This window comes from Sciurus carolinensis, chromosome 1, assembly GCF_902686445.1.
Source record: "Sciurus carolinensis chromosome 1, mSciCar1.2, whole genome shotgun sequence".
Lineage (NCBI taxonomy): Eukaryota > Metazoa > Chordata > Mammalia > Rodentia > Sciuridae > Sciurus > Sciurus carolinensis.
In genome coordinates this window covers 179,567,961-179,594,194 of record NC_062213.1, presented here as the reverse complement: position 1 = coordinate 179,594,194, position 26,234 = coordinate 179,567,961, and the positions used below count along the sequence as shown (strand labels likewise).

General features: G+C 39.3%; 1 protein-coding gene across 3 annotated transcripts; it reads left to right on the top strand.

Moving 5' to 3' along the window:
- Nucleotides 1-26,218, top strand: Cap1 (cyclase associated actin cytoskeleton regulatory protein 1). Of its 3 annotated transcripts, none has more exons than XM_047550197.1 (13): nucleotides 1-152; nucleotides 14,069-14,190; nucleotides 14,781-14,881; nucleotides 16,703-16,780; nucleotides 18,361-18,504; nucleotides 18,604-18,689; nucleotides 20,359-20,464; nucleotides 21,791-21,968; nucleotides 23,416-23,597; nucleotides 23,772-23,895; nucleotides 24,044-24,126; nucleotides 24,450-24,593; nucleotides 25,050-26,218. In XM_047550197.1, exons 2-13 carry the CDS (start codon nucleotides 14,079-14,081, stop codon nucleotides 25,131-25,133), a joined length of 1,422 nt encoding a protein of 473 aa, XP_047406153.1. In that variant the 5' UTR covers nucleotides 1-152; nucleotides 14,069-14,078; the 3' UTR covers nucleotides 25,134-26,218. The 3 variants fall into 3 exon arrangements, with proteins under 3 accessions (XP_047406153.1, XP_047406171.1, XP_047406162.1); XM_047550215.1 differs by having other exon boundaries at nucleotides 17-152; nucleotides 14,066-14,190; XM_047550206.1 differs by having other exon boundaries at nucleotides 22-171.
- The last annotated feature ends 16 nt before the right edge of the window (nucleotides 26,219-26,234 follow it).

Below are 26,234 nucleotides of genomic sequence, written 5' to 3'. Positions count from 1 at the left end.
CTTCCTCCCCAGTCCAGGTCTAGCCCCGCGGTTCAATCTGAGGTTCATTTCCGGTGGGAGTGCCGCGCCCAGTGAGGGCCCGGAAGTGGGGCGCGCGAAGATTGCTGGGCGGTTCTTGCCGGAAGTGGAGAGCGGCTGAGCGCAGTCCTGAGGTGAGGCAGAACTCTTAAGGTGAGGGTAAGCGGCTGGGTAGAAAGTGGGGTTCTCTCCGGGGCTCAGCGGTTCCTGGCATTGTTAGTGGCCGAGCCCTATTGACGGGGCTGGGGTGAGGCCCTCAGGCCGATTCGGACTCCTGGGCGCGGTCTCTTGAGGTGGGGCTGGGGTGACCAGCTGAGCCGGCCGGTCCCGGGGAGGCCCCTCCACTCGATTTCGCAGCGCTGTAGATCAGCCTCAGCGGAAGGTGCCCTAACTGAAAAGAACCTCCGAGACCTTAGAGTCTGCCCTATCCCCCGACTCGCTCCCATCGCACAGATGGGTAAATCGATCCCCGAAAAGGGGAAGCAGCTGATCTACGATCATATAGCGAGTGAGGAAGAGAATCGTAGTTATTATGTTGCTTCCATAAACAATCAGTACCATATCCTTCCGATGTTCATTACCTTGATATCTCTCTTAACTTGGGATAGTCTTCCGGTCCGGGCAGCTGCTGGTTAAAGGCCACCTGATGCATGGAACTTTTTTTTTTTTTTTTTTAATAAATTTAGCTGTTTGGAATGCGTGGGAAGTTTTTAAAATAGGCAAGCCCTGTCTTTGCATTCAGATAGCATCTCTTTATTCCTAGCCTGCTGCTCTTAACTCAGAAAAGTCAAGCTAACTTTATTGGCGGGGTTGTGTACTTGGAAATAAAATCAGGTTTGGTCTGACCCTATTGCTGAGAATTTATAACCACAGATGCCTTACTTAACTACCCTCGCTCCCCATACTAGGGATTCAACCCAGGGGTGCTGTACCACTGACTTAAACCCCCAACCTTTTCTGTTTTTCATTTTGAGACAGGGTCTTGCTAAGTTGCTCAGGGTGTCCTGGAACTTGTGATCCGCCTGCCTCAGCTTCTGGAGTAGTTACTATGCTTGACTTTATTTAACTTCTTTATTTCATATTTTGCTTATCTTTTAAATGGCGACCTCTGCTCACCTCACAGTATTAAACTCAGTGTATAGAACATTATCTGTACCAGCCTCTGTCTGATTCAGTGAAAGATGCTTTCAACCAAAACAAGCTAGTCCCTGCCCTCATGGACTAACAATGTTTGCAGAAACCTTTAAGAGATAATTTTAAATGTGATGAGTGTTAGGAAGAACAGGGTGCTATGGAAGTATGTAAAAAGGGGTTCAGAAAAATTGAAGGGATGAATATAGAATAATGAGGAGATGACATTTTATACAGAGGTTATTTTCAGAACTTTGTCAATTTGAGCTCTTTGTAGGGATTTCTAAGTGAAAATCTGGGGGTAGCTCAACACTTTCGTCATTTACCGATCTATTAATGGACCTTTATATGCGTGAAGTATATATTAAATGAGGCACTTAGCCCTTGTGGCTAAGAATACACTTGTTCTCCTGAAGTTTACAGAACAGGAGGAAGCAGGCAAGTAAATCAGAGATAGCTTACAGTATGTACTATAGTGAGTACAAGGCTAAGAGAACATAGAGGAGAAATACCTGAACCAGATTTCCAGGCTTCCAGGCAGGAATGGGAGAATAAATCTAACAAGATTTTTTTAACCATATAGTGAATCTGGAAAAGGGATTTCCAGGTAAAGAGAATTACAGGTGCAAGGACATGGAGACCTGGACGTGTGAAAGACTGTGATTAATTCAGTGACTGGAATTCCATAAGTGCTTGAGAAGTGGAGGAAGTGATAAGTGATGGAGTCAAATATGGAGGACTTCATAAAGCATGCTAAGGAATTTGGATTTTGTGCTGGAAGCTATGGGAATGCTTTGATAGTTTTTATGTGGGAAAAAGATGTGATCAGTTTATGTTTTAGAAAGTACACTATCTCAAGTGGAAAGGAACCAGACACTGGAGAAGTAGAACAGTGTTTGGAAGCTGTTGCTATAGTTATGGCCCGAACTAAGAGTGGAAGTAGAAATGGACAAGAGGGATCATATTTGAGAAATGGTAAGAAAATGAAAACCAGGGAATTGGAAGCTGATTCTGGGAATGAAAAAGTAGAAACAGTCTGGACAACTGCCTGTTTTTCTGGCCTAAAGGGTTAAGTAGTATTCAAATAGGGGGTATAAGAGATACATTGGGGAAGAGATAAATTAGGGAGGGGACATGTAAAAAATGAATTTTGGACATGCTTAGTTTGAGGTGTTATAGCATATCCCGGCAAAGGTGTCCAGTAAGATGTCCCAGCTAGAGCAATTAGCAAGAGCAAAGGTATGAAGCAGGAAAGAACTTAAATTTTCAGTAATACTGGAGCCTGGAGTTTGGCAGAAACCGCAGGGGAATAAAGTTTCATCTGCCAGGTTGTGAAGGGTTTTGGTGCCTTGGTTGGATTTTGTGTGTATGTGTGTTTACTGGGGATTGAACCTAGGGGCACTTAACCACTAAGCATTTTTTTAGATTTTATTTAGAGACAGGGTCTCTCTAAGTTGCTTAGGGCCTTGCTAAATTGCTGAGGCTGGTTTTGAACTCAAGATCCTCCTGCCTCAGCCTCCCAAGCTGCTGGGATTACAGGCCTGCACCATCACACCCAGATCCTTGTTTGGATTTTATTCTGTAATTGGACAGCTAATTGAGTTGTCATAATTCAGCATAAAGAAATTTCTGTATCATTTCCCACCATCACATGGGCATAATTGAGAGGTCTTTAAATATAATGATAGCAATGAAAGTACCTTATAAAATACAGCTGCCTTGCAACTGAAAGTATGGTGTTAAGATTGTAAGTATAGTTTTGCTTAGAGGAGGTTAGCTATTAAGGTTGTAAAATGTTTTGTTTCCAACTGAGGGTTGATCTTTTCTTCTTACCCATTTTCTTGGTCATACATTTCTTTAGTTGCAATTATGTTTTTAACTAGAGTCTAAGCCCTTAAAAAGTGACTTCTTGAACCAGGAATGGGGGCACATGCCTGAGGTCCCAGCTACTCAGGAGGCTGAGGCAGGAAGATCACTTGAGCCCACAAGTTTGACAACAGCCTGGACAAGACCAGCAAGACTTCAACTCAAAAAACAAATAAATAAAAAGTGACTTCCTCCTTTTGGTTTTCTGAGAAGCATTGTGAGTCAAAGATTCATTTTGCTTAAAACAACCAAATGTAAAGTGTTATTGGAACCCTCTAGTTTGAAATTTAATGCTGAGATTTGAAATTTAAGGATACTTAACCTGTATCTTACCCAGTTCTAGTGATTATTCTTTTGAAATGTCATCATCAGTTTCTTTACTACTGGCTTCCATACCTAATCCTTCAATTTCTCTACCACAATTAATCTCTTACTAGTTCTTTAGAATCATTTTAATCTTATTATTTTCACTAGCTTTGTATTCCCAGAAAGTCAAGTTTAAATTCCTTTATCTTACTTAAAAGTTCTCCACAATCAGACTGATTTTTTTGGGTTGGTCATACTAGGGATCAAACCCAGGGTCTTATGCATGTCAAGCAGGTGCTTTACCACTCCAGCTCCACCCAGATCCTTGTCTAAATTTTTATTGGGTGGTACAAATAGATTAGGTTTACTGCTGAGCTACATCCCCAGACCTTTCAGTTTTTTAAACTTTGAGATAGAGATGGGGATATAGCTGAGTTGGTAGAGTGCTTGCATTGCATGCACAAGGTCCTGGGTTCAATCCCCAGCACCAAAAAAAAAAAAAACAAACTTCGAGACAGGATCTTGCTATAGGGCCCACGTTGGCCCTCAAACTTAGGACACTCCTGTCTCAGATTCCTGAGTAGCTGGGGATTACAGATTGACTTTCTAATTTAAATTAGCTTTTTATTTGAGTCATTTGCACTTCCCATTGGCATTTCCCTTATTGTATCAGACTAGGGCTTCTCAATCTAGGCACAGTTGATATATTGAGCTGGATAATTCTTTGTTGTGGGGTTGTCATGTGCATTGTAGGATGTTTAGCAGCAGCCCTTGCCTCTACCCATTGGATACTGGTAGCACTTCCTCAGTTGCAACAATCAAAAATGTCTTCAGACATTGCCAAATACCTCCTGGAACACAGAATCGCCCCTGTTTGAGAACTACTGCATTTGCAAGTATCATAGCTATAATTGTGCAATGTTTTCTCTCCAGCTAAATTCTCCGAGGATAGGCTCCATAGTCATACTTAGCACAGTGTATGGCACATGATAAACATTCAGTACTCTAAAATAAATCAATTACTTATTTTCATTGAAGTATCAAGAAATTATTGTGCCTTCAAGGAATTCCTGGGTGGTCCTCAAAAGACTTGGCCTCTTCTTCCCATTTGAGGTGTGATCTTGTCTTAATAAAGAAATGCCACTGATTGGCACTGGAAGCAAGCTTTGTGTAGTTGTCAGTGCAAGTCAGCAGATTTCCCTTTCCCCTGTTTTGTGGATATATAAATTTCTGTTTTGTTCAGATTCATTTTGCCTTCATTTAACCTGCTTAGTTTTAGTGGGCAGGTATTATAATAATTTTTAAGTTGCCTATGATTTATAGAGTTGCTGTTCACCTCTATTTTAATTGATAAAATTGTCATAATATTGTTAACACAGCTATGGCCTTCATCATAAAACTATTTCTTCTTGATATAGTATCATGTAAACCTAATAAAAACAACCACAGCTCTAAAAATATTCCTCAGCTACATTGCAGCTTTGTTTGCCTTGAATTACCAGACACATGTGCCAAACTTTTCCATTTGGCTGGAAAATAGTTGAAATGGAAAAGTTTGGCATACATGTCTGGTAATACAAGGAATGAGTTTGCTATTTTTGTTCGATGTTTTGGTTTTGGGGGGGGTGGAATTTGTTTACTTTTGTTGTTTTTTTCCACAGGCCATTAAAACTCCTTTACTATTAATTATTGACTTAACAATTATAGATCTTTCCATATTTCTAGTTGTAGTTGAATCATGGCTAAGGATATTCTTGATGTATATTTACACATGGGAGTAGAAAATGCTATCTTAGTAAAATAATTATTCAGGTTGAAATCAGACAATGCTGTTGTTCTACAATGGAAAACATGTACAAAGTGAAAACCCTGCTGAATACTCACTGCAGTTAGTCTTCAAAATATTCTTTGAATGTAGGGGAGAAGGGAGCCAGTGGCCACATGAAGGTAGGTTTGCCCTAGACCATTGAAATAGCTAGTTCCTAAGTCTGACTTCAGCTTGTACACTGTTACTCATTTTGCTCACTCCTGGAGTTTCAGATAGAGGACTGTGTGTAAGAGGGGAACAGGAGACAAACACTGATACTAGGTTGAATTCTTTTCCTCCCTAGAAGATAGACCTTTCTTTTTCTTTTGATCTAAACCTCAGGTGGCAGTGACTCAGGCACTGAATGTCATTGGTTTCATTGACGAAACCAGATGCTTAGGGAAGAACAGTAGCTCGTGATTTGGGTTAGATTTAGATGACATCTTTACTGAGGCCAAGTGGTATCCTTTGGTTTCTGGGTTAAACCAGCCAGCATGTAAGTATTTCTTATTAGCATGTTTAGGTTTTACTTGGTGACATGTTGGAGCCTAGTGATAAGAATTTCTATATTGTTAGGAATAGAACTAATTAATATATAGCTTAGGGTAGCTTTGAAGAGATATCCACATGGAGATGGTTTTGTTTTTGTTTTTTGTTATATAAAAATCATAGTTCTATGTTAAAATTTGGAAAACAAAGGGAGAAATTTTTGAAGACCTCCATCACCCTAATGTAACAAATACTATAAATTTTATGTTCTCTTCAATTTTTTTTCCATTGTGCATTTAACTATTTCTCCATAATTAGAAGTTTAATATAAATGTAGCTGTAGTTAGATGTCTAACATTGCAGTGAACATCTTTCTGCCTATCACTTTTCCTCATTAGGGTTTACTTACTTAAGATAAAGTCTCAGGTAGGATTTATTTACTTAGGATGAAGTCTCAGGAACAGGATTACAAAGTCAAGGCCAAGAGAAGCATTTCAAAGCAGATCAGTTGGCCTTTCTTAGTATGTATACAGGCTGACTTGTATGGTTGCTTTTCAATTTTATTTGAGTGATGACTTAGAAGAACATCTGTGGGGCAAAATCGGAAACATTTTAACATAGTAACTACCTATTGAGGTAGAAATTCTTACTACTGGCTTAATCACCTGTTGAGATGAGACAGAACTGCAGGAGAAGCCTGGTTCCACTTCTGGAATAGGCAGAAGGAATTGGGTTGAATTGTTAGAATAATGAAAGAGAAGCATCTTTGGTAAGAATCTCTGGCCATTTCTGTTTTTTCTTGGTTTCGAACCACCAAAGAAATTGCTGGATAATCGAACTCGTTTTCTTTTTATTCTGTGTGATATTCATTCTCATGATCTCATGACATTTCTTCTCCAGGCTTGATCCTTTTCCAGGCTTTATTTCTAAATACTGGACATGTTCACTTAGAAACTTCCATCTTCTCTTCACACTCAGCATATCCCAAACTAACCCCAATTTCTTTTCTTAACTAGAACATGCCTGAGCTCATTTCTGCCATCATTCTCTTAAGGCCCCCATATATGCAACTCTGGGGTCATTTTTACCTCCCTTCTCTGAATGCCATTGTGCTTTCAGTCAGTACCACACAGTTAGGACTTGTTCTTAGTTTAATTCACACTTGTTTTCTGTGACCTCCAAGGGCAGACCAAGATCAGTGGGTGTAAGTTGCAAGGAGGCAGATTTGCATCCATATAAGGAAGAACTTTTTGATACTTTGAGTTGCTTAATAGAATGGGCTGTCTCAGAAGCCTCAGGTTCTCCATCACTGAAGGTGTTTGATCAGAGGTTGCCAAACTAATTGCTTAGAATTTTGAAAGGACTGTTCTGGCATCAGATAGTGTTTTTATAAGATGATTTCTAGAAATGCTGCTAATCCTGAGAAACAGTAATTCAGTTGAAGGTAGCTCTTTCTCTTCTGTTAGACTCCCCTTAAGGCAGAGAAATTATTCTTTTGTAGTCCACACAGCGTTTAATTCAGATACTGGTCACTTATTTGCCTAAAAGTAATTATTTGTGGGTTAATTCTTTTTCTTTAGTTTCAATATCTGGTTAGACACCAAATGTTTTCCAGTAGCCTTCTTATTTTATAGCTAGATGAATAATAGCTTTTAGCTTAAACTTCCAGGCCCTAATATTTTTACTTTTCTCCAAGTTCCGTTCTATATATCAAATGGTACTTGTTTGCTGGTTGATTTGTTTTAGGTCCTTGGGATTAAACCCAGGAGTACTTTACCCCTGAGCTATATCCCCAGTTCTTTTTTTTTTTTTAAATGAGACAAGACTCTTGCAAAGTTGTCCACACTGGGCTGAAACACGCAATCCTTCTGCCTCACCCTCCCAAGTCACTGGGATAACAGGTGGGTGCCACAGTGCCAACTCAAATAGTGCACTTGTAAATACTTTGTTTTGATCATTAGTCTTTCATTCAAAAGATGGTGTCACATTTATCACAACATCAAATCTAAATACTCCCTGTCTTTTAGTGTCTTACACAATATGACCCAGCTTGCTTATTTAACTTTATTTCCCATGATGGTCCTTGATCTTGACAGATAATCTTCCTGTACATAGCCTGCTTCTACTATTTTCTGTACCTAGTCTGCTTACTTTGTACCTAATCTTTTTACTTTGATTCACACTGAAATGTCTTTTTTTGTTGTTTGTTTGTTTGCAGTATCGGGGATTGAACTCAGGGCTTCACACACGCTAGGTAAATGTTAGCTGTAGCCCTTTCCCTTTTTTCTCTTGCCTTTCCATCAAGACACCCACTTCCCTTCTAAAACTAAACCACCTCCAGTCTTCATTTCTTCAGAACTCTCAGAACATGTATTCATTTATACCATGTTATCCAGAACTATAGCAACAACATTCTACAAAGAAAAATCTCCAGTGTTTTGATATTTTACTTTCCCTAATCCATCTGAAGTTGGATAATCTCTAACAGAACTTTTAAAAATACAACATTCAGCATTTTATTTGCATTCCATTTTTGTTGGCCTTCTCAAAAATCATCTGAACTGTAGGGACTATTTCTTCTGTAGCAACCACAGTGCTAAGACTTTGATTTTAAGAGCATCTTCTATTTACTTAATTGTTCTAGGTGCTGGGAGATAGGGTAGATACTGGCAAGAGAATGAATAAATTCCCATCTTTCTGGAACTTGTATTCTAGTATATAGTATACAGTAATAACATTTTACATTTGAATTGCATTTTAAGACTTCTGAGGTGATTACTCTCACCTAGGAAATCAAGTCCTTTCATTTTTTACAACTCTCTGTGCTACGTAAGAATTATAATCTATGAACTGACTGTCCCCAAGTTACACAGTTAATATGTGACTGGTTGGGACTCAGACCTTGATTTCCTGAATTCTAGTTTTACTTAAACTTGTGTATGTTTACACATAGTTCTTGGCTATTACCGTATAGAAATGGCAAGGAACAAAGTTAAGCAGAACTGATTTTCTGCTGTGAAAATTATTCTTTGGGAGAAGTCTTATTTTAAGTATCTGCTTTCCAAATGTGTCATCTATCCTGAAAGTGATTGAAAAAAATATTGGCCTCCATGGGGAAAATTGAAAGCAGAGAAATTTGAAGTTGCTAATAATGTAACTAATGACACCATAAAGAGGCCTTGAACCCACAGTGATGTTCCCAAGCTGGATGCTCTGATGAACCACATAAGTCCCATTGTAGAAAAATAAGATCCTCAGACCCTTCAGAATATTTGTGCTTGAGGCCTAGGTTCTCTGCCTATTGGTTGTTTGATCTCTGGTAAGCGTTTAAATTTCTGTAAATGTCAGTTTCTTCATTCTAAAAATGGGGAATAATATCTGTATAACACATCTCAGAAAATTATTTTAAGTCTCAAAAAGCCAAAGATTGATGATATAGAGCACAACTGTGTGGGATCAGTTTTTAATTAATATTCTAATAAACAGTGTTATTTTTCTTATGGTACTTAGTTTGAAGACCTCTATATCAATGTGATTTGTGCCTCAGAAAACATAATTTATTTGAAAGATGGAAGTGTTCGTAAGGTCTTGCTCAGTGGTAGAGCACTTTCCTAGCCTACATGAGGCCCTGGTTCTGTCTCCAGCACTGCCCCTCTCCCCCAAAAGGGCAGGTAGACAAAAAGAATTACAAAATAAGAAGAGGGAATGAGCAGAAACACTTCACAGATTTGACAGAAAGAAGACATAGCCAGACTGGGTTGAGGGGAGAGTGGGTAGGGGTCCTCATTCACTCATCTGTTCATCCACCAAAAACTCCATTTGACCTAATATTTTTAATACCTACTGCATTTATAGTTCTGGAATTAAAAAGGCAAAAGGTGGTACCTACCCTGGGGTAGCTAATTAAATTATTTTAAATGTGCTCTGTTAGAGAAAAGTGTACAGTGTCATGGAATCACATGCTGAAAGTGCTTTGCAGGGAGGTGATACCTTCCTTACCTGAGACTCTTAAAGACAACAGGAGTTCCAGAGAAGGGGTAGATTGCTGAACGGAAGCAGCCAAGCAGAGTGGGTAGCATTATAAAAACTCAGAAGTGAGAGAAAGCATGACTCTGGAAAATTCAGCTAGGACCTGGGTTGTTGTGGATCTGCTAAGAAAAGGTGTACAAGAGATAAAACTAGAGAGTGAAAGAGATAAAGCAGGACTAGAAGATGTGCAAGATAAGAACCTGTGGACTTTACCCTGAGTTTTGAATGATACTAAAGAATATCTTAATTACATTTGCATTTGAGATGGATCATTCTGGCTACAATATGAAGAATGGATAAAGGTATATTACTAGAATTAGGGGCGACTAGCTAGGAAGTTACTGCAGTAATCTGGGCAAAGTCTTGATGACCTAACTTTTTTTTAAAAAATCCATCAGAATGGAGCAAGGTACATCTATTCATTAGATACGCAAGATGAGAGCCTGTGGATTTTGAGGACCGGTTAGCTGTGGGGAATAAGGAAGAAGACAATTTAGTTAACACTTATGGAATTTTTACTATTTTCAAGGACTTTTCTCTGTATAAGCCTCTGTATTTTGTGGATTGTTGTCCCCATTATATAAATAGGGAAACTGAAGCTCAGAAAGTTCAATTAACAGTTCATAGTCATGGAGCCAAGTGAATGTTAATATTCAAATCCCCAATCTATTTGACATTATTTTTTTTTTCCCTATCTGCCTTCTCTAAAGACCACTTTTGGCCATGCATTGTGGTGCACTCCTATAATCCCAGCAATTTGGGAGACTGATACAGGAGGATTGCAGGTTCGGGCAACTTGGCGAGACCCTTAGCTGGGGTCCCCAGGCAACTTGGCGAGACCCTTAGCAATTTAGGGGAATAGGGTCTAAAAAAAAAATAAAAATAAAAAGAAGTCTGAGATGTAGCTTAGAGGTAAAGCACTCCTGTATTCAATCCCCAGTACCAAAAAAAAAAAGATAATTCTTGTTCACTGTTTCTGCTGGCTTATAGTTCCCTGGTTTCTAGCTTGGTCACTCAGGTGATTGCTGTTAGTGCTGGATTGTAGAGACAGTAAGAGTTGGGATGGGGAAGCAATTTTAGGGTTTTGCTTTGAATATTTCAGTTTGAGGTGTCTTTAGAACCTCCCTGTAAAGATGTGCTGGATACAAGATTCTGAATCTCAGAAAGATGGCCCAAGATGTATATGCTGCTCCATGTGTCTTTAGTTTATAGTTGGTTGTAGTGGTACCATTGGCAAATGAACTGGGTGTCTAGTTAGAGGCTTATGAGAAGTGTGTACATGGCCAGAGTGTGAATGTGTGTGAAGAGTTAGAAAAGGTGTGTGTTTTGGTCCCTTCAGTTCGGTACATTCTTTCCCATAACATATCAGATCTCACCCATCCCCCACCAAAAATAAACAAACAAACAAAAAACAAGTACTGTTCTTCTTTGTTCTTTGTTTGATTAATGGTAGAATGAGATTAGCTATAAATGGTAGCTGTATTGTCTCTTTTTCATTCTGCTTAATCAGCAGAAATACAGCCTATTCAATGATGAAAATCTGTACGTATAAGAAAAAGGGAACCAAAATCCCCTGGAGCTGTATTATTAAGGTTTTAAGTTTGGTCATTGTTCAGAACCCTGGCAGCTTGTACATCTTATACTCTGTCTCCATGTTAACACTGGTCTCAACCTGTAGTGTCCATTGTGAATGAAGAAACATATTTTATAACAGAACTGGGTAGTATGTATTCATGGAAGGTAGCTTGGGAGTTCATTGCTTTCCTTGCCTTTTCCCCTAGATTTATTAATTTTTTGTGGTATGGGGGATTGAACCCAGGGATGCTTAACCACTGAGCAACATCCCCAGACCTTTTTATATATTTATTTTTTATACGAGGTCTCACTAAGTTTCTTAGGGCCTTGGTAAGTTGCTGAGGCTGGCCTCAAACTTGTGATCCTCTTGCCTCGGCCTCCTAAACTGCTGGGATTATAAGCATGGACCACCACACCCAGCTCCCCTAGATTTTCAAAGTGTGGATTATGTCTCAGTTTGTCCTTGGCCAATACCCAATTTGGATATTGGTCAGTACTGTAACATGGGGAGGGTATATTGGCTGCTTCTAGTTGTTCCATCTGTGAATGGAGTATAGACCTGGAAGTTTCTGCTGTTTCTCCAGGCCAGGGAATGGAAAGTTAATTTGGTTCTTCTCATTTTTGTCCTTTGGTACCCTTTGTTTGTTTATCGTGGTACTGGGGATTGAACAGGGGAGCTGTACCATTGAGCTATATCCCTAGCCCTTTTCATTTTTTTTATTTTGAGACATGGTCTAAGTTGCCCAGCCTGGCCTTGAACTTGGTAAGATCCTCTTGCCTCAGCCTCCCAAGTAGTTGATATTATAGGCCTGTACCATCGTGCCCAGTCTTTGGTACTCTTTCAGACAAGATTCTCTGGCAAGTGACTGGGCCCAGAGAGACCAGGGCCTATACACAGAAAAGAATGGACAGGGATTATATTTACTTGTGATCTGCTGATGTCTTTCACAGTGAGAACAGTCTGTTGAGATATTCTGGTATGTCATCATTTTGGGGTGAATCATAATTGCTGTGGTTGTTCTAGGCATCTTCCAAAGAAGTTGAATTCTTTCAAATTCAGTTACCTAAACTAATGAAGGATCTTCCAAGGTCAAGACTTTAATTGAAAAATTTTTTTTTAGAGATTCTTATTTTTAAATATTTTTAGTTGTAGATGGATACCATAATTTTATTTCATTTTTTTTTATGTGGTGCAAAGGATCGAACCCAGTGCCTCACGCTTGCTAGCAAGTGCTCTACCACTGAGCTACAATCCCAGCCCTTTAATTGAAATTTTACTACTGATTTTTATAACTTCATTCATGGATTCTAGTACTTTATGTAAATGTGTATTGGTGACATTTTATTTACACTTAGCATATTCTTTTGTGTGTGTGTGTGTGTGTGTGTGTGTGTGTGTGTGTGGTGCTGGGGATTGAACCCAGAGTCTTACGCTTGCAAGACAAGCACTCTACCAACTGAGCTATGTCCCCAGCCCTTATTTACATTTAGGTATGTAATATGGGCAACTTTGAGAACCCTTGTCTCAGCATTTTGGAACACTATACATTAGGTTTATTAACTTTTAAATTTTTATTATTTTTATTTTTTAAGGAATGAACCCAAGACCTCAGACATTGTAGGCAAGCATTTTACTACTAAGGTACATCCCCAGCCCTTTTTATTTTTTTTTAAGACAGGGTTTCACTAAATTATCCAGACTGGCCTTGAATTTGTAAACCTCTTGCCTCAGCCTCCCCATTGGTTGGTATTACAGGCATACGCCACCATGCTCAGCTAACTTCGTGAATATTTATTGAACACCTACTACCTGCCAGGTAGTGATCTAGATGGCAAAATATAAGCAACAAGTTAGATAAAGTTCTTTGTCTTTGGAGTTTGCTTACTTTAGTATTTTAGACATCAAAAGAGGCAGTTCAGATAAGTTAGTACTTGTGAAAAATATATAACAAAATTTTGAATGTGTCCAGTCTTCTCTATAATGTCCAGATCCTTCCCATCCTCATTTGAAACCTGGCTCAGATGACAGTTTCTTCATGATATCCTTATCTGATCTTTCCAGCTGAAACACTGTTCTTCCCTGAAATCCCATGGCACTCATCTGCAATTTGTCATGTTAAGCATATTTTTTTTTTCCTATTTGCTTTGTAGTTGTTAGTGTATATGTTAAATCTCCCCATAGACAGTAAGTTATTGGGGGTAGGGCAAATATTCCATTCATTTTGTTTTGGCACATTTTGCGTGCAGATAGCAGGATGTTGTGTGGGGTTGAGGGTTATGTGGGAACTACACTGAACTCAGAGCCAGACTTGAGTTGACTGTTGACTTCTCTAATAGCTAGCTACATGACTATAGACGAGTCTGTTATTGTGCAAGTCCTTTAATGTCACTAAAAATTTAGTTTTCCATTTTAGGAGTGTACTAATCATCCTTCCATTCTTCAGTGTTGTTAGGAGGAGGCTTAAGTAACTGAGATATGACCATACTTGTAAATTCTAAATATCTATACAAATACTTGTTAATGTCATAGTAGTCAATAAGTATTTGAATGAGTATGATTTGCTTTAGTGAATACTTTTTTCTGAGTAATTCTCTTGCTTAATGAAGTTTATAATTTTGCAAATTTGCTAGACTACTTTTTTTTTTTTTTTTTTTTTTTTTGTGTGTGTGTGGTGCTGGGGATCGAACCCAGGGCCTTGTGCTTGCAAGGCAAGCACTTTACCAACTGAGCTATCTCCCCAGCCCCGCTAGACTACTTTTCCATCTTATTTTAATATTATTATCGTTACCCCCTGTAGGTGCTACGTAATATTAAAATAACAAATGACATTTTATTTGTCTCAGCAGGTGGTACATTATGGCTGACATGCAAAATTTGGTAGAAAGATTGGAGAGGGCAGTGGGCCGCCTGGAGGCAGTGTCCCATACCACTGACATGCACCTAGGGTATGGAGACAGTCCTTCAAAAGGTAAGCAGTCTACAGCCCAACAGAATGCCTTGGCCTTAATTCTTCTGTCGTAGTGAATTTTCTTTGAAGCTGACTTCCCAAAACATTTATTCTAGGTAGTTTGTCTCCTTTAATTCTTAACTGCTGTGAACAGATAGGGAGGAAGTGACTTGTGCAGGGAGGCCTGTGGTTAAGTTATTTTAACACAAGAACTTCCTGCTTGTGTGATATTTCCAGTTCTTTCTTTAGCAGATGACTTCACTTTAAGTGAAATGACAAGTGTTATTAAAATTTCCTCTCTCCAAATGATTGTCAGATCAACCATTTTGCACATGTACTAATTGAAAATAGAGAGCTAAAAGGAACCTTGAAGGATCATTTTGTTTATTTTCATTTTATAGATAAAGAAAATTAAACTCAGAGAGGAAAAGGATCACACAGCTAGTTAGTGGTGGTATTGGAACTGGAACCTGGGTTTCCTGACTCACTTTCCAGTATTCTGTGTACTGTATTACCTTACCCTCCCTCCCCCATTTTCACATGGAAGTGCACATTAAAGAAACATCCTTCTGATCACGACTGATTCTTCCTGGTGTGTTTGTCTCCACCAGGAGCAGCTCCATATGTGCAAGCATTTGACTCACTGCTTGCCAGTCCTGTCGCAGAATACTTGAAGATCAGTAAAGAGATAGGAGGAGACGTGCAGAAACATGTAAGGATATTGTCCCCTTTCCTATTTTTAAAGACTGATGGATTTCTTCACATTTCACTCAGTTGATTTAATTAACTGCATCCTTGGTATAAGAACTCCTTTGAGAGGCTCCTGACTCTTTTTTCTCTACCTGCACTTAGGAGCTCATTCCAGGCACAGAAATGATTCTTCATTTTTCTAGGCCTGCTTCCTTTATTACATACATATTCTGTGTGGGTGTCTTTATGCAAAAAGCTTTCTTGTTGCATAAAATCTGACCCTGTTCTTTTTTGTGGTGAAGAATATGCTACCAGCCTGATCCTAACATGTTACATAACGGAGCCTACGATGGCCTATTCCAAGGAGTCATTACCATGACTTAGCATTTCTAAAACTGTGTTTGCCAGGTATTAGTTATGCTAACGTGGGTTGTTTTTACACTTGGCCCACTGCAAGAATATGAAGTAGGTAATAACAGGTGCCTATCCACCCACCTCCTTTCATGTACTGCTTCCTACATTGTCATCACCACCACCACACACTCCACTTTTCATATATATCCTGCTTCTCTCTTTGGAACCCAGAACTTTCCTACTAGTCAACTAAATAACCCGTGTTTAGACTCTTCCCCACTTAAACCCTGAGCCATTCATGTACCAGCTCTTGGCAGTGGTCTTAGCTCTAGGGAGTGGGACTGGGACTTGGGACTTGGATAGGCGTGTGGGGGCTTGCTTTTTTCTTTATGCAGTTCTATGACATTTGAAAGAATTTTAAAATGTGCATCACTTTTATCTTTGAAAAATGCAAATTCAGAAAAAAAAGATTATCTTCTTTGAATTTTTATCTTTTTTTTTTTTTTTTAGTTGTTGATGGACCTTTATTTATTTTTATGTGGTGCTGAGGATCAAACCCAGGGCCTCACGTGTGCTAGGCATGCACTCTGCCACTGAGCCACAACCCCAGCCCCAAATTTTTATCTTTTAGTAGTACTTTTATATCTTAGTAGTGCTTAGTAGTCTTGTGTTTCTTGAATTCTTTTGACTATGACCCATAGTAAGAAATAACATATTTTAACTGAGATAAAAGTTTTTGGGCTGGGGTTGTGGTTTAGTGGTTCTACATGCTTGCCTAGCATGTGTGAGGCTCTGGGTTCAATTCTTAGTACTGTGTATAAATAAATAAAAGTCCATTGACAACTAAAAATATACACGTATATATATTTTTAAAAAGTTTTGACAAAGTAGTGCTTATACTAGTTACATTTCTAGTTATATTGCATTTTTTAATATTTCACTTTTTGTTTGGAATAGTTTCAATGTGGTTTTCTGCACTCTTTATTATTTTTCACTTAATAAAATGCTGATTATGGCTCACTAAGTTGCTTTAATTTATTGCATGCGTGATCTAGCGTTTGAGTAATAACTTAACCTGAAGGAGTAAAAACCTTGAGAATTTTAGGCATGCATTTGGGCCTTTACTCCTACCTCCAGTTTTTGAGGACAGTGATTTTTGTTTTTGTTTATTTGGGTGATATAAGATAGGAGGGGGTTTTTTAGTGCTTGTCAAAAACATTATATGTGAAGTAGCTAACCTGTTTTCACTAAAGCTAGCCCTGATTGCCTTCATTCCCAAATCTGGCTACATATCCCTGATTAGTTCTAGCAGGAACAGTAGTATATGTGATTGTGGTATCAGTCCCTGGAATCTGGAATACATGAGGAAAACAATATGAAGGTCCTGGGTGCTACTAGAGCTCATGAAGTGGAGGTTTCAAGTTATTCTTATCAGGATCTTTCCAGTTGTAATGTGTCATCGATAGCTGATTCTGCTTCTGTCCTGCAGGCAGAGATGGTCCACACTGGTCTGAAGTTGGAGCGAGCTCTCCTGGTTACAGCTTCTCAGTGCCAGCAGCCAGCTGGTGTAAGTTCATTATCAGTTGGTTTACTTTGGATTTTTATATTTAGGTCAAGTTGAGAGATTTCAGCTAAGCTATCACAACATGCTAAGACCTACCAGGCTAATGATAATGTACATTCACATAAAGTCCCAGGGGAGAGTCAAACTTAAAAGTGCCATCATGGGAATGTGCCGTTGAGTAGTTCTTGGTCTGTACTGGCTTTATTTCCCCACCCCCTTCATTTTGCTTAGAATTTATCTACCTATGGAACTTTGCTGCTTCTCTGAATAAACATCCTATCTTAGAGATAGTTCTCCTTCATCACGGGTGGGATTTAGTAAAGCTGCTGTGGAATCTGAATACTCCTGAAGTACTGCTTCTTCCCTTATTCCTCACTGATTGGGGAAAATCACCCTTTAATTTTACTCCTAACTCAAAATTTTTTGCTGCAAGTTGTAAAAAATTGAATTAGAAAAAGCTGAGATGTTTCTGAGAATAAAAGATTTTTAGTATTGTTTCTTTTGCATTTGGATTTCTAGGCATATAGGGGTAATCCAGCAAGTCTTCCTGTTAATGTTGTATTAAAACCCTTGACCTTGGCATGGGTCATTACACAATGTAAAAATAGTGTAAGATAATTTAAATATGTTAGAGTTTAGTCTTTAATCTGCCCCAAATGGTTAAAGCAATTTATCTAAGTATTTTCTCTAAACCCACACTTGCCATAAGTCAAGCAACTGAGACACTGCTGTTTTCTTTGCTTTATTCAGGGTTGGCAAACCACAGCCTGCAGGTCAATTCTAGTCCACTACCTATTTTTGTAAATGATGGTTTTTTTGGATGAATGTTTACTGTCTGGTTCTTTAGAGAAAATGTTTGCGGTTTTCATGAAAGACCTAAGACCTTAAATATTTGGAAACTAAGCTTTGGAGGAAGGATAATCTTTGAAACTTAAGATTCATCCATTTTGCTGAGCTATCTGCTCGAATGTCAAGCCCCCTAATTACATTTAATTCATTACATCTCTACTCAACAGCTGCTATATGGTTAACAGTGCTTTGAGGGCTATAATAATGACAAAGGAGAACTAAAACAAAACCCTTGGCTTTTGAAGAAGTAATGAGAATGAAAAACATGTTCACATGAGTCTGTTGTGCTGGTGTCTGGTGAAGTGCCAAAATTAGCTTTGCCAACTGCAAATGTTAGAGGAGGCTGGTGTGGCTGGGTTTGGAGGACTATTTTTCATGAAATATTTGGATAGATGGAAAAAAGAAAACATCATCACAGGTAAAGGTGGAGACATAAACTAATATCTCCTGTTAGTGGGACAGAAAAGAGACAAGTAACTGAAGTGGTGAGGTTTTTGTGGTATAACTAGAGTATGGGTCCGAAGCATGAAGAACCATACAATCCAGCCTAAAGAGTTGGAACTTTAAGTAGAGGTGAGATGATGAGCATTATTTTAGCCATATGCATCAGGATGAATCTTTCTGTGCTCATTTTATTCCATAAAGAATTCTTGCTTTCAGGATCAGAGTTGACCAACATATACAACTTTTGTAGAAAGATTCTAACCTAACTCTTTTCCTGCCTCTTTTCCTAGAATAAGCTTTCTGATCTGTTGGCACCCATCTCAGAGCAGATCCAAGAAGTGATAACTTTTCGGGAGAAGAATAGAGGCAGCAAGTTGTTCAATCACCTGTCTGCTGTCAGTGAAAGCATCCAAGCCCTGGGTTGGGTGGCTATGGTGAGCAGCATAAGTTCCAGGGAACAGAAGGAATAGACTCAAAGAGGGAAGAACATAAGATTGGAGAAGCTAAGTCACTGACTGCTTTTTTCTCTCTAGGCTCCCAAACCTGGTCCCTATGTGAAAGAAATGAATGATGCTGCCATGTTTTATACAAACCGAGTCCTCAAGGAGTATAAAGATGTGTAAGTGTAGCTTTTCTTTAAGGAGTAGAGGACAAATCCAGATGGTTACTTCCTGGAATAGTACTTTGGTTAATTAAGACTGCCCTTGGCTTCTGTGTCAGTTCTCTTTATTTCAAGGCTACTTTCTGAAAAGCTTGGTAAATACTGGTTTGTAGAAGCTGCATTTGCAAGCAGGAAGTGTTTCTGCTTCCACTTCTCTTTTTTCCTCCATATTTGGTAGACACTTTTAGTTTTCTGTTCCTTGCCCTTCCAAGTTAGGTGGTTTTACTGGAGGTAATGTGGACTAATGTCCTTTAATTTGCCTGTTTGTTCAAGATTTTGTTCTTTTATCATGAATTTCTCACTGGTGCTATGGCAAAGGGTTCAGTAGGACTTAACTAGAAAATTACCCTGACTATTCATGCAGTCAGATGAAGTGAGAGAGTAAGGCTGCCTGGCCAATGCAGGCACGAAGCTAGGAAGATTATTATGTATTTTAACTCATATGCAGACCAGTCCTCACTGGCTTTTCCATTGCTAACTTTGAACTGGAGTGACTGTAGGCAGCATTTACTTAGTTTTACATAGCTATCTAAACCTTTCTGGTCAACCAGCATTTGTTGAGTAACTTTTCTGTGCAAGAAATAAGCCTTCATTTGTGTGAAATGTTTCACCAAACCCCAGGCATTTTTTGTGATCCTTCTAGCAACCTAGAGTGAAGCATCACAGTGATTTGAATTTACCCCATTATTTTACAGTTGAGGAAACTAGATCTTAGGCTAAGTTACCTTAAAGTCTTATAGCTAATATGTAGGAATAGAGGGGACTCGAAACATAGTACAGTACTATTTTTATAATTCAGTGCTGATTATTTTCTCCTAAAGGAAAGTTTGTTTGTTTATGAGGGGGTGGAACATATTAATACAAGACACTCTCTCATGAAACACTTGAGTTTCTTGGAGTCCTTGAGTTCCATAGTGATGCCTGAGAAATCATGGTTCTATCATGGCTTCATACACAAAATATTTGCTTTTATGTTTTTTTTTTTATTTATTTATTTTTTTAGTTGTAGATGGACACAAAACCATTTTGTGTGGTGCTGAGAAGCGAACCCAGGCTTTCCCACATGCTAGGCAAGCACTCTACCACTGAGCTACACCCCAGTCCCTGCTTTTATGTTTTATATATTATAAGGTTCTGCCTAAGGTATAGTCTACTTTGAAAAAACAATTTTGCTCTTAAGAAAGTTTGGAGAAATACTGGAAGGAGAGCTCATCCAGTGTCTCTGTCCTACTGGAATTTAGTCTAATTAGGATAATTGGCTAGGCTTTTTTCTTTTTTATTTAAAAAAAAAAAAAAAAGTAGCTGGGCACAGTGGCACACACCTGTAATTCCTGCTACTTAGGAGGCTGAGGAAGGAGGATGACAAGTTCAAAGCCAACTTTGGCAACTCCGTGAGACCTTGTCTCAGAATAAAAAAAGTCTGGGGATGTAACTCAGTGTTAAGAGTGCCCCTGGGTTTACTCTGGAGTACCACAAAAATAAAGATTTTTTAAAAACTCAGTAATGATAGAAAAACTACCTTTGAGCAAAGCCTAAGAAACACCATAGGCAAGAAGATGTGACCCACAAGCAGAAGAGATTCTGGAATCACTGACTGTTTATCACAAGTTCTTTTTAATTCTCTCAGGGATAAGAAACATGTGGACTGGGTCAAAGCATATTTGAGTATATGGACAGAGCTACAGGCTTATATCAAGGAGTTCCATACCACTGGATTGGCCTGGAGCAAAACGGTTAGTGAGTCCTTCTTACCTTCTCTATTTCTCCAGGACTGTAGAACCAGAAGGCATGAGAAGGAATGCTAGTTTTTGTTGATGGAGGATAGAAAGGAAAGGGAAAAAGAGGAGAATAAAGAAAGCAAGTGTCAGTCAGCCTTTAATCCCAGCAATTCAGGAGGTGGAAGCTAGAGGATCATAAGTTGGAGGTCAGCCTCAGCAACTCAGTTAACCCTGTCTTAACACCTTAAAAAGGTGTGTGTGGGGTGGGGGGGCGAGAGGGGGGCATTGGGAAGTGCTCAGTGGTAAGGTGCCTCTAGGTTCAGTCCCCAGCACCAAGAAAAAAAAGTGTCAGGAGAGAAGAAATATTGAGTTCTGTTCAATTTTAATAAACAGGTCAGGGACAGTGATTGGTGCTGGAGGGGAGGAGACAAATGAATGAGTCACACTATCCCAGCCTTCAAGGCACTTATAGATAGATACAAGGGTTCTATGCTTGTGGTGCACTCAGCATGAGGTTTCCTGACACCAGTGCACAGCTTCAGCATGAACCCTTGCCCATGACCCAGCCTGACTATGGCTCTGACTTTGGAGGAGCTGCAGAAAAATCTAGAAGAGGACACTAGGTAAAGAAAATGTGATGCCCTTACAGCAGAATAAAACAAGATTGAAACAAAGAAAAAGTTGCAACAGAAATCACAGAAGAAACCAGAACTTGTTCACAATGAAAAATATAATGGGCTATACTGTGAAAATCAGTAATTATTGATAGGATCAGTCAGATAAGTTTTGAAAATTTGTATTTCTTTAATCGGAGTTAGGAGTATGCTTAGACCATGGAAGTGGTCATAATGCCAGAGGCTATTAAAAAAGTATTTGCAGAAGATAGTTTCAAGATTAATTTAATGAAGTCAAGGGAGTTGGAATCCTCAAAGAAGATCAAATAGTCAAGCTTGGGTGTCTTTTCAGGGAAATATTGACCAGGGGATGATGTGCAAATAAGGGAAGAGGCAAGAGATGACGAAATCAGTCTTGAATGTGTTGAATCTTAGGTACTGTTAAAATACTAAGGAAGATGTCAAGTAGATCTTCGGAAATATGGGTTGAATTAGAATCAGGTGAGATTAAAGAGAAAATGTGAAGGTTAAGAAAAAAGAGCTGAGAGTGGGATTATTGAAAAAGGTTGAGAAGAAATAAATCCAAGTTTGGTGGGGTAGGAGTATTAATCATTGCCTAAGGGCTATAGAGAAGACCCCAAGTACACTGTACACATGTGAATGCCCTACTGGGAATAGTATAGAGGGAAAGAGAGGGGATGACTATTAACCTGTACTTACATTCCAGGGGCCTGTGGCAAAAGAACTGAGTGGATTGCCATCTGGACCCTCTGCTGGATCTGGTCCTCCTCCTCCCCCACCAGGCCCACCTCCACCCCCAATCCCCACCAGTTCAGGCTCCGATGACTCTGCTTCACGCTCAGCACTGTTTGCACAGATTAATCAGGGGGAGAGCATCACACATGGTGAGTACTATGGCATGAACAGTTGGTATAGCAAATTGTTTGGACTAGACTTCACCAGCCAGACACAACAACTAGTTCGTAAACCAGAACCGTGGCCTGCATGTGGAAGGACTTTTGGGGTGTCAACTTTCCTTCAATTTGTCCAAAGGGGCAGCAAAGATGGCTTAGTTAGAAATTGAAACTAGGTGATAATAGTTGGGGGAAGCCTTCTGCCCCATGAGAATGTGACTTAATATTAAACAGCATATACAGAGTAGCTTCTTGTGCCAAGTACACAGTACTGGCAGTTTCACCAGTACTGTGAAACATGGTACCACATGGTCCCTCTGGGAGTTCATTATTTTAGGAACTAGCTTTCTCAGAGGATGCTTAGTGGTCACATGGGAAGTTTGTACAGGACTGACCTAATGTTATAAAATATGAAAGCCTTATGCACAGCTGGTAGAAGTCTTAATTGTACAACCCTGTTCTAGGTATTGACTCAAATGTTTTTTAAAATTTTTGTAGTATAATTTATAATAGCTAAAAATGGTGTGATAACAAAAATATCCAACAGTGAGAGAAAAGGCTAGTTAACTATGCTGTATCCTGTTCATGGGGTATTATGTAACCATTATATTTTCTTGTACCAAAAGCCTTGTAATTTTTAAGGGAAAAAAAACCTAGTATTTAAACTATAACCACTTTCAACCACTATGAGGCTGGGTAGACTCAGCCCAGCTGAAGAAGTTGGATCTAATTGTCCTCTCTATCAATTACAAGCCTCTCCACAAATGATTTTCCTGTACTCCCTTCCTTCCCACCCCATGAAAATAAACTATAACTATTAGCAGTGGTAGAACTGAAAAAGCGATTCAGAAGTGGTTATAGAGTCAATAAATATTTGAGCCATGTTTAGGAGTAAGATATGGGTCAGTCTGCTAAAGGAGATTATGGAATCTTAAAAAATATATATTTTTAGAACTATGGGTTAACAGAGTTTTTATTAAGCATTAATTGGTTGAACCAGTTTTGTTAATAGTGTGTATGATTTTGGCCAAATAAAAATAATATGACTAGAAAAAAATAATGGATATTTTCAACAATGATTGGCACTGGCATTGGGGGAAGAAGGTTATTTAGGAGTGAGGGGCTTTTTGTTTTTTTCCTTTTACCAAATTTTCTTTACTATCATGTTTTTCTTCCTGTATTGCTAATTTAAAACTATATACATACAAACTTTTTTTTTTTTTTTAATGAAGCCATGTAATTTAACGTAGGGGGAGAAGAAAAATTATAAAAGTACTTCTCTAAAACTGCTTGCAAGAAAACATCCCAAAAGCTCCAGTTTTTGCTTTGAATTTTCTACTAAGAATCAGTTCAACTTCTGATAGCAAAAGTTTGGTTATTGCCTCAGCCCAAAGCTCTGGTAGGAAGAACAGGAACAAGGTAGCTGTTGTTCTTACAGCCCTGAAACACGTATCTGATGATATGAAGACTCACAAGAACCCTGCCCTGAAGGCTCAGAGTGGCCCAGTACGAAGCGGTCCCAAACCATTTTCTGCACCTAAACCCCAAACCAGTCCATCTCCCAAACCAGCCACAAAGGAGCCACCTCTCCTTGAACTGGAGGGCAAGAAGTGGAGAGTGGTGAGTTAAAAATACCTGGAGTAGGGGAAGGAGGAGTGAAGACAGGGGCTTTTAACAGAGCTCGGCCAAAGGAGTGCAGGGTTCTGGCTTACACTGCAAGAACAAAAGTTTGGGATAACCTGTTACTGTTGGTGTGTGCTTTATGATAAGAATTCTGGAGTATCTCTTTAACAGGAAAATCAGGAGAATGTTTCCAACTTGGTGATTGATGACACAGAACTGAAACAGGTCGCTTACATATACAAGTGTGTCAACACAACATTGCAAATCAAGGGCAAAATTAACTCTATTACAGTAGGTGAGTCTTTGTAGTTGTCCTAGGTAGGTTCTATAGTAGAGCCGGAGTGGGCTAGAACTGTTTTACCTACCCTCATCCTGAAGATTCTAAAAAATGTGTTACTTTCTTTTAAAATTACACTGCTGACCTGCTTCCTTTCTTCTCCTAGATAACTGTAAGAAACTTGGTCTGGTATTTGATGACGTGGTGGGCATTGTGGAGATAATCAATAGTAGGGATGTCAAAGTTCAGGTAACTTGATATCTTGGCTCCTTCTTTTGGTCTCTGAGGAATTAATTGAAAGAGAGTGGACCCACAGATATTGCTTTGGTAGGAATCTGATTCTACAAAGTCTGTAAGCTGAGCTGCTTTGGATGTGGCAGAAGAGGAGTTGGCTTTTCAAGGGAGCTCTTTCCAGCACCCATCCCAACCCACCCCCCATATCTAGTATCTGTTGTGCACTGAGAGCTTGTCATGTAGTTGCTGAATCACATGAAACAGTGAAAACTTTCCCCACACCTTATTATTGTCTTTCCCTCCCTTCTGTGACTCAGTTCCCTTGGTTTTCTCTGCAGGTAATGGGTAAAGTGCCAACCATTTCCATTAACAAAACAGATGGCTGCCATGCTTACCTGAGCAAGAATTCCTTGGATTGTGAGATAGTCAGTGCCAAATCTTCTGAGATGAATATTCTCATTCCTACAGAAGGCGGTGACTTTGTAAGTTTCTTGATTTCTTTAGTAGTATAATGATAAAAGCAGAAGGGACCTAACAAGACTTCTTGCACTTAGAAAAAGCTACTTAAAGGACATTGGACACCAACTAGGTAAAACCTAACAATGCAGCCAGAATAAGTACACAGAAACAAGGTAGTCCCATGTAGTGGAGCTCTAAACAGAGGTGGTTTCTGCCTTTCTTTGGTTGAACTTAGGGTAGAAAAGAGAGTCCCAGCACTGTGTGAAGCTAGCACTTTAAAGCATTCATATTAATAGTCTGTCCCAAAATCAAAGATCATTGAACAATATAACAGCATGGCTGGGTGGCTTCAATTTATCTCACTCCATCCTGCCCTGCTCTCAAGGTTCAGTGGAAGCAAGCAAGGGAAAAGTGTGAGATTTAGCTCCAGCTTGTTCTTTAGCCCAGATTTCAACCTATTATCTCTTCATTATTTGCAGAATGAGTTCCCAGTCCCTGAGCAATTCAAGACCCTATGGAATGGGCAGAAGTTGGTCACCACAGTGACAGAAATTGCTGGATAAGCAAAGTGCCACTGGGTTCTTTGCCCTCTCCCTTCACACCATGGGATAAATCTGTTATCAAGACGGTTCTTTTCTAGATTTCCTCTACCTTTCTGCTCTTAAACTGCTTCTCTGCTCTGAGAAGCCCAGCTACCTGCCTTCATTGAAATATACCTCAGGCTGAGATTTGGGGTGGGATAGCAGGTCAGTTGATCTTCTGCAGGAAGGTGCAGCTTCTCCATATTGGCACAGCCACACTGCCAGTCCATTCTTAAGGAACTGTAGACCTGGACTGGTGCAATTTAGCTTTCAGCTTTTGGAGGTTTTTCTTCCAACACACAGTCCTTTGGGAAGAATAAAACAGTCCCAGGAATTAACAGATCAGAATGTGCACACTAGTTAATTTTTTTTCTAACAAGGAGCATGGAGGTAGCAGAAGCTGGTGTGATTCCTGATACTTCTTCTAACCAAACTAATTTTTCACTGTTAACAAGTGAGGCAAGGGTTGCGTTGGACCAATAGCTGAGGCCTGGCCATTTAGCATTCCAAGCAAACTTGTTTCCTGTAAGCATTCCTTTGTTCTGCATTCCATCCTGGGTCTGCCTCAATCACGAGACAGTAGGTTCTACGGTCCCAGCTGCAGTAGCAGTGCTACGGGTCTTGTACCCTTTCTTTCTCTGGGATTCCTGCTCAGCACCTTCCTACAGAGATAACTTTAAAAGAAAAACACCACGCCATTCCAAGGAATGGGGCACTCCTCCTCCTCCCCTGCTAGGTGCCTGTCATCCACCTTTGCTGCCTCCTTTTGCCTGTCATGCTCTAAAACGTAGGGCTCCTGTCCAGACCCCTGAGCAGAGGACTGAAACCTCCACTGCAGGCTGATTTGGGGTCTTGATTTATATAAGAATCTTGCACAGCATTGCTAATGTAAATTTCAGTTTTCCCCTCTGGTACACACTTACCAAAATATGCAACTTTTTTTTTTTTTTTTTGGTGGGAGGAGAGATTGTCCTGTGACTTCTACCCATTTCCTAAGGCCTGTGGAAATAAACCTTTATGTACTTAAAGTTATACAAAAAAATAGAATAAAGTTAATACCAAACTTGCTTATTTACCTATGAT

Bases quoted from the DNA above. Each gene is read 5' to 3' on its own strand.
- Cap1 (XM_047550197.1), top strand. From the start codon at position 14,079: ATGGCTGACATGCAAAATTTGGTAGAAAGATTGGAGAGGGCAGTGGGC. The intron at 23,598-23,771 runs GTGAGTTAAAAA...TCTCTTTAACAG, and splicing joins AGGGCAAGAAGTGGAGAGTG to GAAAATCAGGAGAATGTTTC. The intron at 24,127-24,449 runs GTAACTTGATAT...TTTTCTCTGCAG, and splicing joins GTAGGGATGTCAAAGTTCAG to GTAATGGGTAAAGTGCCAAC.